The 13,128-nt window shown below is 37.4% G+C and overlaps 2 protein-coding genes across 8 annotated transcripts; one reads left to right on the top strand and one right to left on the bottom strand.

Moving 5' to 3' along the window:
* Window positions 1–178: 178 nt before the first annotated feature.
* Window positions 179–4,133, bottom strand: LOC113722893 (B2 protein). Of its 7 annotated transcripts, none has more exons than XM_072059084.1 (6): window positions 3,994–4,133; window positions 2,191–2,753; window positions 1,678–1,778; window positions 959–1,042; window positions 747–857; window positions 179–665 (listed from the first exon to the last, which is right to left on the bottom strand). In XM_072059084.1, exons 2-6 carry the CDS (start codon window positions 2,741–2,743, stop codon window positions 624–626), a joined length of 891 nt encoding a protein of 296 aa, XP_071915185.1. In that variant the 5' UTR covers window positions 2,744–2,753; window positions 3,994–4,133; the 3' UTR covers window positions 179–623. The 7 variants fall into 7 exon arrangements, with proteins under 7 accessions (XP_071915185.1, XP_071915188.1, XP_071915184.1 ...); XM_072059087.1 differs by having other exon boundaries at window positions 2,191–2,744; window positions 3,994–4,130; XM_072059083.1 differs by having other exon boundaries at window positions 3,772–4,010.
* Window positions 4,134–7,884: 3,751 nt separating this feature from the next.
* On the top strand, window positions 7,885–12,177 carry LOC113722892 (mitochondrial import receptor subunit TOM20). The gene is made up of 6 exons (XM_027246118.2): window positions 7,885–8,272; window positions 8,475–8,553; window positions 8,898–9,067; window positions 9,166–9,213; window positions 10,994–11,080; window positions 11,801–12,177. The coding sequence occupies exons 1-6, from the start codon at window positions 8,183–8,185 to the stop codon at window positions 11,927–11,929; spliced, it is 603 nt and encodes a 200-aa protein (XP_027101919.1). The 5' UTR covers window positions 7,885–8,182; the 3' UTR covers window positions 11,930–12,177.
* The last annotated feature ends 951 nt before the right edge of the window (window positions 12,178–13,128 follow it).

Below are 13,128 nucleotides of genomic sequence, written 5' to 3'. Positions count from 1 at the left end.
TCTGCTAAAAATCCATTCCTAAATACCTATAAGGTTTGTTTGGATTGAGCATTATTTTTTCAATTTTATTTGCTTACATCATCATTACAATTTTCAATACACCTTTTTATCTTCCCAATTATCTTTTTATTTCACATACATCACATCACAAAAAATGCTACAGTAAAAATATCCCAAATAACTTACAATCCAAACAAATATAGATTATTAGGATTAAATACCAAACGACGAATTCCGTGCAAGTCAACAAGGAGGATGGTCAAACGTGCCCAAAATCCCTCTTAACGGCAGGAATATGGCCAAGGACATCTCATAAAACACAAATAAACTAACGCTACTAATATTACATAATCATCTTCCAACAATGGCAGTACATATCATCCTACAAGCATCACACAACTGAACTCTTTTAAGCTACACATAAAATATCTTCCAAAAGTATTACGCTTATTTGGCCACTCATAACCCAATCTACTCCCAGAAACATCTCACAAACAGAAATGCCCCGGAGCTTGCGCTCTTTGGAAAATCTGTGGAAAGCACTGATTACATGCACCGCGATCCTACAATTCACAACCACGCTACCAAGTAGCCAATACACGTCCAACAAGGCTCTATGAGTTTCAGACACCAGCTTGCTCACAGAGGTCTAGCAAGTCGAGAGTCTGCATTGCCACCAAAATCGAGCAATGTCATTTTCAGGGCATATCAGGAAACCTTGCAAGTTGCAACATAGAATATCATACCTCAGGTATGGACAACTCAAGGCGAAACTTGGGACCATCATAATGATGCAAGACTGGCCTAAAAGCATCCTCCTCCAAAGGTTTACACACTTTCCTTGTATGGATACGCACCTAAACCCCATGAACACTTAGTTGACAAACAAAACAAGAAACACCTACCTACCACCAAAAAGTAAACGGATACTGATACATATATTATATCAGTGCTTCACCTGAGCAGGAAACCTTGACTCCCCTTTACATTTTTTATCTTCCCAGGCAGTAGGATCTATGTTGGAACCACCAAAAGTAGCTGCCTGCACAGACAAAATTTCCAAAAGCAATTGTGAGAAGTTCTCTCTAACTAAAAGATTAAAAGCATAGTAAGCGCCAGTTGCAAAGAAAATAAAATCCTGATTCATGTGCACTTGGATACAGACAATACATGTTAAAATCACACAATTACAATCAAAGAGAAGTGCAGAATCAGAATACCAAAAGCTATCCTTAGTGAACTTTGAGAATCAAATAGAGCTTAACGGTCAAGATTGTTTCTTGTCAAACAATCAGGGTTTAATTGTCACAATTCCCCTAGTCCCTTCCCACAACCACCCCATATGCAAAAAAAGATTTAAAAAAAAAAAATCACACATTAAAAAAAGCTACCTCATTCAGATAATTCATTAATCAACAATTGACAACCCTACCAAAAATGATGATGTCAAACGCCAAGCCAAAAAAAAAAAAAAAGGTAATTAACTTAATAGTTCAGAAGATATATGAATTAGTCCTAGCAATAAAAGATGCCATACAAATAAACTCAAATTCGGAACCTATAACGAAAAAGCAACATCCACAAGAGAGACCATAGTACATTGCTCAGTATAACTTACATGCCAAAGGACAGACATATATATATTTTTTTTTTTTAAAAAAAGGGATAGTGAAATACCTCAAATATACCATGCAACTGATGAGTGGTATAATTATAGAGAAACAGTGGTAGGCCTGGGGTAATTGCCCTCACGGAGTCTCTGTACCTTGGTGGTAAACCTAATAGAAAAGGAGTAACAATAGGTTTATATGGGATCATCAGGTAGAAAAGAAAAATGCGCCTCTTAAAGACAGAATCATCTTTTCAAAACTTAACAACTCTCCATATGAGATATGGCATGAAACAACAGCTCAATATGGACAGCTCATGTTACTCCTGAATCCATGGTTAAATACAACAATGGAAAAAAGCAAAGTATTGGAATTAATTGCAGTATGCATATATGAACATTTTGCATGCCCCACGTTACAAAAAACAAAAGTACTAGTATTGATAAACCGACTTGGAAGTTGGAATTCTTGAATCTACATACAGAAAACATCCAATATTCCAGGAGTCCTACAAATAAACTAACAGCGTCCCAAGAAGTTAGTTTATGTAATTCTAAAACAGCAAGAAATGCTTAATTACCAAACAGCTGTCTCTTTAAATCTTCTTGCATCGTGTCATTGTTGCAGACAAAGATGTATCCACCTAGAACCTCATTCCTTGGAAGTGTCTCAGCAGCAGGCAATGTCTTGAATCTTTTGTCAACTGCATTGTTTGCATTGATGCTTTCGTTGTTGATGTTGTTGTTATGGTCCTTGCTGCCGCTGTTTGTGATATATTTGCTAACAGATAAATTTCCCATACCATTGGCACCAGGCTTCTGATACAAAGGATTCATATTGTATACACCATTTCCCATGGGGCTTCTGCTCAAACTCTCATTCATTTTCATGTCCAAATTCAACATGGTGAAGTTAAGACTCTCAAACTTGTTGTCTTCTTGAAACCCAAAATTATCCCTAGGCCTGATTTCAGCTGAGCCCTTTGAGAGATCAAGATTATTCCGTCGCTCACCCTTTAACCTAGTCTGTTCAGCCAACTTCGAAGCAGCCATTAACCATTTATGATCCTCTGAGACTTTAGCTTGTCCTCGAAGCTCATCACCCAATTGCCAATAGCTATGCATACTCTCCATGCTGCAGAATCTAGAATACAATTATGCACCCAATAAATAAGCAGATATTATCAGTTATGCACTGATGAAAATTCTAGAAAGAACACCTTGAAAGTGGCACTTGAAAGACCATAAGAAAGGGGCCCAAACTCACAACATACAGCAAGAAACAGAAAATAGCAAATGCGTTTTTTCGGTGAAAGGTCAAAAGAAAGAAGCTAATAACTTACATGAAAGGCCTAGTTGATTGACCAAAAAAATTTTATCATGCCAACATAAAAGCAAGTGGATGTCAATCACACTCAGTAAAATGTAAATCAATTGAAAACTGAAAGGCTATAAGCAGCAAACGGAAACAACACCCACAAATCACATTTTCTTTCACCCCGCATATCAATAGAATGCGCAGTAGAGCTGGCCGCTGGTAAATTACGTCGAAAGGGGAAAAAATACACATCATTACTCTAATAATGTACTAAAAAACGCTCCTTGTTCCTCAATCACAAAGAAAAGAAATTCATTTTTTGAACAGTTAAAACTGGACAGAGCAAATTAAATAATGGGCTCAAATTATTGCTCCATTGGTGCTTTAAAGAAGAAAAGAAAGAAAGAAAGAGAGGCGTACTTCCTTATATCAATTGATAAAATTGACAAAATATCCTTAAAATTTGAAGAGACTTTAAATAATCTACGAGTTTGCGTTGATCCAAGTCAGGGGGAAGGCAAAAAACAGTAGTGACCTCCATTGAATACAGTTCGAAAAGCTAAGCCCAACCCCAGGATCCTCATCCATGCCTCATGAACAGTAAAGCTATCGTCTTGATCATAATCAACGACATTTCACACCCAAAAAAAGAAAAAGAAAAGAAAAGACAGCAAACTTAAAGTAGTCACTAAATCAAATGGATTCGTAAAAACAACAGCAACCTAAAATCAACTGGACTAACATGCCGGGGGGGAAATCAAGCCAACATTTGAGCAATTTCAACTTTGAGCAACCAAAACAGAGAATTGGCAAATGCATGCAAAGCCATAAGATCTTCACTCACTTCAGAGCTCTGGAGAGATAATAAAAAACAAGCTCTAAATTTGATGAACTAGATTAAACGGAGCAAATACAGGGGCTTAATCAACAGATCCGAGCAAGATATTCGGCCGTTAAAAGAACCCTAGATTTTGGGGATCCATAGCTAGAGGAGAACAAAGTCTAGAGGGAGAGAAAGTAAGTAGGACGAGTGAGTCGAGACAGAGAGAGAGAGAGAGAGATGCACCCTTATGTCCTCGGCGGAAGATGCGACAGCGGAGCAGCTAACCCAGATTTTTCCAAATTCATATTGAATGGCGTGAGAAAAATGCCCAAGAGTTCTGCTATTATTTACACCACTGCCATCCTTGTTTGGACTTTTTTGGCTCTTTCGGAAAGCGTCGAACAGCTAATCATTTAACGGTTCCCCCCACGCGCTGGAAGCTAAATGCGAACACGCAGCAAGGCGTTATTGGCGGACTTTGGCGGGAGGTGTGGCGTTGGTGTCAACAGGGTGTCACTCACGGTTTTGAAGTGAGGATGGGGACACACTTGTGTTAGAATGGTCACAGCTCAGTGTCATGCTAAATTCATGAACTGCTGCTGATCAACATTTAATGTTGTCTGTCGGTTGAGTGATCTTTTACCCTCGGATCAGGTAACTGAGAGCATCAACCATAGGAATACCGATGAGAAACAGGAAAAGGAATACTTTGCGGGACCGGGAGAGCAGCTCAAACCCATGTTTGCTTTCGCGCGTTGGCCGATCGGCAATGGAAGAAACTGCCAACATCCGGTGCTTCTGGGTCTTGTGTTGTATGCGTCTCCCAAAAGCCCAAAGATTTAAATGCGGGATCAGATTACACGTTGAACGTTTGAACCGGACGGAGTCCAGCCCAAGCATTATTGTTTCAGCTGACTCAGGATGTGTTTAATAAAACTAAAATTTAAATCTATTAGTACTAGATGGTTTACCATTGAAATTTTAACACTTTAACGTATTGTGCGTTAAGTAAGTGATAAGTGAATATTACTCAAGCATTATTGTTTTGTCTAAACAATTTAAAGCTATTTAAATAATTAAAATATTTTCATCTTTGTCTTAATCTATTAATTTTAAATACTAAATTGAATTATCAAACGGGACTTTAGGCTCTAGTTGGATTATCTATTTTTCCCAAAAAACTATTTTTATTTGTGGAGTTCACAGTAATACATTCAAAAAAACAATTCTAAAAACACTGAATCCATACAATTCCAGTTACATCTAAAGAAATAACATAATTCCTACCATTACATAACATCACTCACCACAACTGCTCCTTACCTCCTCATCCGTCTCCCTTTTTTCTTCTTCTTCCCCTATTTTCTCTTTCTACCCTCCATTTTTTCCTTATTCTTCCCTCATATCTTTCTCTCCCTTCCCTCTTCCCCGTCAAGCCCCCATTTTCCTACCTTACGCCTTATTTATTTCTGGTTGCAAGCCTCTAGTTATGACTCTTTTTTACTGCAAAACCGTTGGCAACAATTGAAAGAAGGAATGGAGAGGGATGCAAGTTTTGGTAGGGAAAGGAATGGAAGAGGGGTGAAGGGAATGATGGAGGAGGAGGAAAAAGAAAGGAATGAAGGAAGGAAAGCATTGATAGGTCGGTGGTGGTATTTTCAATTTTTAAAAACACTCCAACAAAATTTTAAATTTAAAAAACATCCTAATAAATATTTACAATAAAATGCTATATTGTTATAATTAAAAAATATCTCAAAAATACCCAATCTATACAGAGTCTTAGTTAATTGGAGAAACAAGGGAAAAAATTTAAGTGAGGTGAACCTCAAAATTAAGAGTATTGTTTTCTTTGTTGCATAAGCTCTGAGTCACACCAAAACTTCGCCTATCTTAATAATCTTGGCTAATACTATTTTAAGTATTTGTTTTGTGAGTTTTAGGATGTGTTTAATAAAATTAAAATCTGAAATTTAAATTTATTAAGTCACTAAATTGTTACTTATTTTATATTAAATGGTAAGTTAATATATTATCATTTATTAAAAGAGTAAATTTTGTCTAAAAATTAAGTGTCAATTAATTAATTTAAATATTTTATTTTTTATTATGAATTGAGTTTTTTTTTTAAGGATGAATTGAGTTATCAAACACGACATTTGTCTTAGTCCAAAATATCGTAACCAGTGTTATTAAATCCGATCTGATGGTTCAACCGATCAACCAGCAACTAAGTCGGTCTGGATATTTAATTGGACCGTTCAAGCAATTAGACTGTTAATTTGTTAACGGATCAACAGTTCAACCAATGAATTCGGTGAATCGGCCGATTTTTCAAGGAACCCAGACCATATGTTGTTATAGGAAAAATTTTGTGTAAATGCTTCAATGAAGGTTCAAACATGGGATCTTATGCATAAAAGTAGAGTGCGCCACTGAACCAATAATTCATTTGTTAGTATTTTTGTTCTTCTTATATTATATATTATATTCTTATTCTTATTTTATTTCTCAAAAACAATATTTATTTGGAATCTTTTATTAACATTTTATTATTCCCCAAACTCTATAATTTATGAAATAGACGTAAAAAATCAATTGAAATTCATAAATAGTTTTAGTTCACAATTGAAATACACAATTCATAAATATTTTTACCTTTCATCAATTCATAAATATTTTACCTTTCATTTTAAAGCTAAATATCGTTCTTAATAAACTTTTGCACTTAAAATTTATAAATAAACTAGAAAATTACACTTAGATAAAATTTTATACTTGAAATTTGGTGGATTACTAATTAAACATAGGTTGTTAATTCTTATAAGAATTAATTATTCTATAATGAATTAGACTAATTGAACATTTATTATGATATAATTTATTATAGTTTCAATCATATAAAAAAATTATAAGATATAATGGCCCTGTTTGGAAGCTAGTTTTTTGGGCAAGTTTTTTACCTACAAGTTTTTTAACAACTTTTGCTACAGGAACCCAAAAAACTTCTCAAAATTTTTTACCTACACACTTCAAAATACACAAAACACACACAAATTCCTCCACCATCCCAAGACAATACACAAAACACACATAAAAAAAATTCCCTTCCCTTTGGCTTTCTTCTTCCTCTACCATCCCAACCCAGTCCACCACCTCCGTCGCCGACCACCACCACCTCCGGCGCCATTTTCTTTTTTTTTTTTTTTTTTTGCCTTTCTCCCTCTCCCTGCCATCCTCCTCCTTTACCCAATTTGACTGCCTTCCTCTTTTTTTTTTGTGTGTCCCCCGCAACCCTCCCCCTCCCACGACCAGATCTGGTCCCATTACCAGATCGCAAAAGTGGAGGGGAGGGGAGCTGCGATCTGTTCGCGCGAGGGCGACGGGGTTGCTGAGGGTGACGGGGATAGATGAGGGGAGGAGAAAAAGAAGGTGACGGGCAGAGGGGGTTGGCGGGGCAGAGGGAGAAGAGGGGCGGCGGCGGAGAGGGGAGGAGAAGAGGTGACGGGAGAGAAAAAGGGGTGGCGGGTGGCGGGGGAGAGGGGAGGAATATGGGTGGCGGGTGGCAAGGAGAGTGGAGGAAAAGGGGTGGAGAGCAGAGGGGGGTGGCGGGAGAGGGAGAAGAGGAGTGGCAGGGGAAAGAAGGGGAAGGGGAAAGGAAGGGAGGGGGAAGGGGAGAGGGAGGGTGACGGCAGAGGGAGGGAGAGGGGGAGGGGTAGGGGGTGCTGCGTTGCTGCGGGGAGGGGGGCTGGTAACGGGGAAGGGGGAAGGGAAGGAAGAAGAAGAAAAAGAGAAGAAAGAAAAGAAAAAGAAAAGAAAGAAAAAGAAAAAGAGAAAGAGAAAAAGAAAAAGAAAAGAAAAAAAGAAAAAAAAAGTTTTTCCTCTTAAAAACTTCTACAAAAAAAATTTTCACCTTACAAAAAATTTTACACAAATTTTTTCAAAAACTTCTACAGTGTACTACAGTAAAGTTTTAGATAAACTCCCAAAAAACTCAGGTTCCAAACAGGCCCAATATTTAAATATATATAGTGACCGAATCGATTGGGCCACTTATCAACAATCCAATGATCCACCTCTGTTGCCGGATCCCGGTCGGGTTTAATTACTATGACCGTAACAGACATAAAAACAAACGTCAGAGAACTCCGGTGGTAGTTTCCCTTCTCGTAGTACTTAGGTAGTTTGGCTATTGGCTGGGGTAATATGGTCCAGTTGGTATTTGTTGACAAAAGCAAACCAAAACAGCCCTCAAAACTAAACAAGGGCTTCAATAAAACCCCAATCCACTCCCCACCCGGCGAAGACGACTTTAGCTGATTTTCTTAGCGGGAGTTTAGAGGAGAGACGCCCTAGTTTTTTTCCCCCTTTCTTTCTTGTTTAGATTTTGAGGAAGACAACGTCATCAATAGTCGACGACCCCATCATCGAAATGCAGAACGATTTTGATCGGCTGCTCTATTTCGAGGGCACTCGCAGACAGGCAGAGGAAAAATATGCTCAAAATCCTTACGATGCCGATGTCCGTATATATAGATATATATATTTTAATGTTTCTTTTGTTTGTATTTCCCTTTAACTATAACTGGCCGAATATGAATATCTTTTTAAGGGGGAAAATAGAGAAAAAGACGTTAGGTTATTTATGCGTGCGCGTATGATTATAAGTAGATGATTTTTTTGAGCAAAAGAAGAGTGGTGATTTGTTAAATTGGTTGATGCAGAATCTGACGAAATGGGGAGGGGCGCTGCTGGAGTTATCTCAGTTTCAGACTGTTCCTGAGTCCAAGAAGATGATTCTGGGTACTCTCATATTTGCCATATGCGCTTTTTTTTTTTACTGCCTTTTATTTCTTGTTGTTAAGTTTTAGGTTTTTAATTCATACCCTGTGGAAGAGAAACAAAAATTTTGTTGTAATACCTTAGGCAGAAAGGACACATGTTAAAATTTACAAAAGGTGGTTCTAAACGATATATAGTGGTGACGCAAGGAAAAAGATAACAACTGAATGCTGTAACTTTATTCGAGAAAAAGAAGGTTCGGCTGCTTTTTTATTGAATCGGGTAATTGATTATGGTTCATATATTGTTATATATTGAATCATCTCCTTTTGCTTGCTTTGTGATAGCTTGATTTGATTGTATAGATGCCATATCGAAGTTGGAGGAGGCCTTGCAAGTTAATCCCAAAAATCACGATACATTGTGGGTTTTGGGAAATGCACATACTTCGCAGGCATTTCTGACTCCTGATGAAGACGAGGCCAGGGTTTATTTTGACAGAGCAACTTTGTATTTCCAACAAGCTGCTGCCGAGGTATCTTTAGTTTGGTATTGAAATACTCCACACTGCACTCTGTTGTGTTTGTGTGGGTTGTAAGAATTATTTTGGCGTTCTTCGTTTTCATTGTGCAGGATCCAAGTAATGAACTCTATCGCAAATCCTTGGAAGTTGCTGCTAAGGTATCATTTTTTATAATCTTTCGTCCGCTAATTACCAGATACCTCTGTTTTTTTGCATTCTTTCAATTAGGAACAAAAAGAGGTTCGCTTGAGACATAGGACCTATCTAATTTGTCATTGCTGGATATATTCTGTAGCTAAAGATGGCTGGTCTGTGTGTTATTGGTGTACAATGCTTTTATTCTGACAAAAGATCACAGAGGTTAGTGCAGATGGTTATAGAACGCTGGTGGAGTGCAATCATATATGAGATGGTTATGTGTTGTGTTGAGTTTGTTCCAGTAGGAAATTAAGGCAGTAGGGGACATCTTGCGCCTAATGCAAGGAGCAATATATTGTTTTCTATTGCTTTTTTCTGTCTTTTTTTTAACAGCTTGTGCAATTGCATGGGAAATTGGTGCCCTTTTCGATTACATGGAAGAAACTTTTACCATGGCTATAATAGAATGCATGGTAGCATAGTGTTTTACCTTGGGCCATGATGTATAATGTATGGGAAAGTGCATTTAACTCTTACAATCTTTTTGCGATTCTGGTACTGATATGCAATGCAATGCGTAAATCTTCAAACTTTAAACTAAGAAGTAAATAGTATTCAAGAACGCAGAATGAGCAATTAAGCAAAGTATAAGCTATATAGGAAAGACTGACCTGTACCATGTAGAATGTATTCATTGAACCTCCATGTTTCTTAACAATTTGTTTGGATAGTGTATTATTTGAAATAATTACTGTAGCACTTTTTGTGATGTGATGTATGTGAGATAAAAAGTAGTTGGGAATATAAAAAGGTAGGTTGGGAAATGTGTTTGTGATGCAAGCGAAATATTATTTGAGATAATTTTGGTATCCAAACACTCCCCACCAATAGAGATTGACACTTCGGGGTATGGTGCACAAAGTGCATTTTGCTTCCATTCTCATGCTTTGCTATTCTACTGATCTATTTTACCAGTCTTGCGCAATGCAGCAGGCTAGCAATGACTATGATCATAATTAGGCTTAACACAGTTTTTGTCAACAAACATCTTTTGATGTAGGAACCCTTGTGCTCCTCTTAACTTATGGTTTCTTTAAGGATTCGAAGATTTGATATTCTTTTCATGTTGATGAATTATGTCAATAATGATAGTTGCGTGATTTGCTTGTACTAATAAGTTGATTTCTTTCACATGTTTCTGAAATTTAATGATGCTATATCATCTTGGAAATTGTCATACTTTTTGCATCTCACATTTGATCTTCTTTTGTCTTGTATTTCATTTGCGCCACGTATAATGATTTGAGAAAATGGTTTATTCTTTTATTGTGTTCTGATATTAACTAGTAGATGCTTATGCGGTTTCATGTCCGCATAGTGTCTTGCATGTCACTTCGTAGAAATGCATATACATCTGTGTGCACATTAATAGATGTTTAGTTATTAGTATTTACTTTTTTTCACTAATAATTTTTAGTCAAGATTGCAATCAATGCCCGAAGGAAAGATGATTCAATTCCAAACGCATCATAACTGCTCAAATTGAGAAACATTCTAAGATACGTGAAATTTATGTTTTTAACAGAATAAATTTTGAGCAAGTTTTGAAACTGATCAGAATTTTAAAAAAAGAAAAAGGCTTTTCGAGTGGTCAACTACTTGTTAGCTGCTGCATGAAACAGATCTGCACTTGTTGCCTTGCAAATTTGTTCTCACAAGTATTTTTAAATTGTATTATTACTGACATCCATAAAATGGTCCTTTTGATGCTTCTGGATGATCGGCTGATTCTTTATTTAGGCACCTGAGTTGCACATGGAAATCCACAAGCATGGTTCCCTTCAACAGGCTATGGGCACAGCCCCTACAACGTCAAGTGGGACAAAGGTATTGTGTAGATTGTTCATATGACTTATATTTCTGCTGTTATTATGCCGATAGCTTTGGCAATTAACCTTATTTTTCTAGTAATCTAAAGGCCCTTAACTCCCATTATCCCAATGCAAAGGATATTTTTAGAATTTCATTTAGAGCATTAGGCATCTGCTTCCTTTTATTTGGCCTGATGGGTTTTTGATACCTTTCCCTCAAACAGTGGCTTTATGTGGTAGTTAGAATCCCAAGGCAGTAGTTGTTACTTTGCTTCAATGGGTTTTCAAAGATTAGGTGGTTGAGTTCAATTTTATGTTTAAGCACGGGACATTTATGCCTTCGTCATTTTTCAGTATCTTTGCGCCATAATGCATACTGATGAGCATGCAGTTATGTGATTTACATGTATACTATTCTTTTTGGTGTAATTGAGTTTCCACTTCCTTCTTACCAACTTGAAACAGATAACTAAGGAAAAACGGAAACAAAAGATGCAGATAAAATCTTTGGGGAAAAAGATTCTAGACTGATTAGGAGGATGAAATGAAACATAGACAGAGCTGTTGGAACTAGCAGTTTGCACCATTTTCATCTAACATCCATGAGTCGTCAAATAGCCAAGATTTATTCTAGGAAGACACTATGATGATTTGGTGACTTGAGATGGAAGGTTTTTGTTTCACTTTTGGTGATTTTTTTTTTTAAATTAAATGCTATGTATTGTTCTTTTCGCAGCCAAGTGCCAAGAAAAAGAAGAGCAGCGACCTCAAGTATGACATTTTTGGATGGGTAATCCTTGCTGTTGGGATTGTTGCATGGGTGGGGTTTGCAAAATCCCATGTCCCGCCACCGCCTCCTAGATAAGCTGCTGACAGCCTTGTACCTGTATAGGCTGAAGATACCCGCATGAAGCTTACATGTTGATGGGGGATGAAATCTGTGGTGGTGGATTCCTAGTTATCTTTACGGTTTTCTTCTTGAGTAAAGCTTTTGCCCATATAGACCCTCTTAGTTAATTGACAGCACTTAGTAAATTTCAATCTAGATTTTGCTTTAGGCACGATTAAGCATATGATATGTTAAATTTTTGCTAAACACTTTTGGTTTTGGTATATCTTTTCTCTCTCTCTCTCTCTCTCATCGTGGCATGCATCTTCTGTTGGGGTACGTGCGGAGTTTACAAAGTGTTTGTATTCCTTCATTTCGTGCTCTCTTTTGTGTTGGTGCGATGATCAATGAGTTTCCTGCCTTTATGGAAATTAATGAGCGATGAGCAATAATGTCTGCATTCATGGTTTCATTAAAAGCTGGTTGCTGTTGACGGCGAAAGGGGTCGACGGTCAGTTCATAAATTGTAGGCTGAGCGCCTAAAGCTAAAGGTAGGGTCTTACAAATTGCTACGTCTTCCGTTTAACTTGGCTTCAAAATTTACCAACAATCGAAACTTCAGGCTTCAAGCTCTCAGTTTCTTCTCCACCTGTCTCCTCAATCTGTCCACCACCATTTTGAACACTACCATATTTCTTGCCTCCCTTCTTCCACTGAGCATCACCGATCCTTGCCACTCTCTCACCACCTGTACCCCTTTTCCCCAAATTTGTGAATTCCTCGGGCTCTCCTCTCCCCAAAAATCAGAAGATTCTCCTCTCGCATGATGTTTTTTCAGTAGATCTAGTAATCAAAGAAAAGGCGGGATTAATGGCTTTCTTCCTCTCTTCTTCTCCTCAATTTTTTCAGCCCATTTTTCTTTTGGTCTGTTTTCTCTCTAAAGTTGAAATGGATGAGAATATGATTGTGTTCCTAATGATTTGCGTCTTTGCTCCAAAATCGCTTAGTTCAGTATACATAAATATGATTCAAAAGGCAAAATTGGTTATAGTAACATAGGAAAAAAAAAAAAGAAATGAAAAAGAGAAGTTGCATGTCTGATTATTTACTGCACTGATGGAGTTGGGATGTTTTCCGTCAACCATCAGGAAGAAAGACGGGGAATAAAAAGAAGGCCGTGGCCATACAACGAGTCTTGGGAAGAAGTTCCGTGATAGTTGGTATCGTTTTGGGCT

The sequence above is a fragment of the Coffea arabica genome, chromosome 7e (assembly GCF_036785885.1).
Source record: "Coffea arabica cultivar ET-39 chromosome 7e, Coffea Arabica ET-39 HiFi, whole genome shotgun sequence".
Taxonomy (NCBI): Eukaryota; Viridiplantae; Streptophyta; class Magnoliopsida; order Gentianales; family Rubiaceae; genus Coffea; species Coffea arabica.
This window is presented reverse-complemented; position numbering and strand designations above follow the sequence as displayed.

Bases quoted from the DNA above. Each gene is read 5' to 3' on its own strand.
- LOC113722893 (XM_072059082.1), bottom strand. From the start codon at position 3,746: ATGCATTTGCCAATTCTCTGTTTTGGTTGCTCAAAGTTGAAATTGCTC. The intron at 1,779-2,190 runs GTAATTAAGCAT...CTTTTCTATTAG, and splicing joins TTTAAAGAGACAGCTGTTTG to GTTTACCACCAAGGTACAGA. The intron at 1,043-1,677 runs GTATTTCACTAT...TTGTCTGTGCAG, and splicing joins AGTTGCATGGTATATTTGAG to GCAGCTACTTTTGGTGGTTC.
- LOC113722892 (XM_027246118.2), top strand. From the start codon at position 8,183: ATGCAGAACGATTTTGATCGGCTGCTCTATTTCGAGGGCACTCGCAGA. The intron at 8,273-8,474 runs GTCCGTATATAT...TGGTTGATGCAG, and splicing joins AAAATCCTTACGATGCCGAT to AATCTGACGAAATGGGGAGG. The intron at 8,554-8,897 runs GTACTCTCATAT...TTGATTGTATAG, and splicing joins GTCCAAGAAGATGATTCTGG to ATGCCATATCGAAGTTGGAG.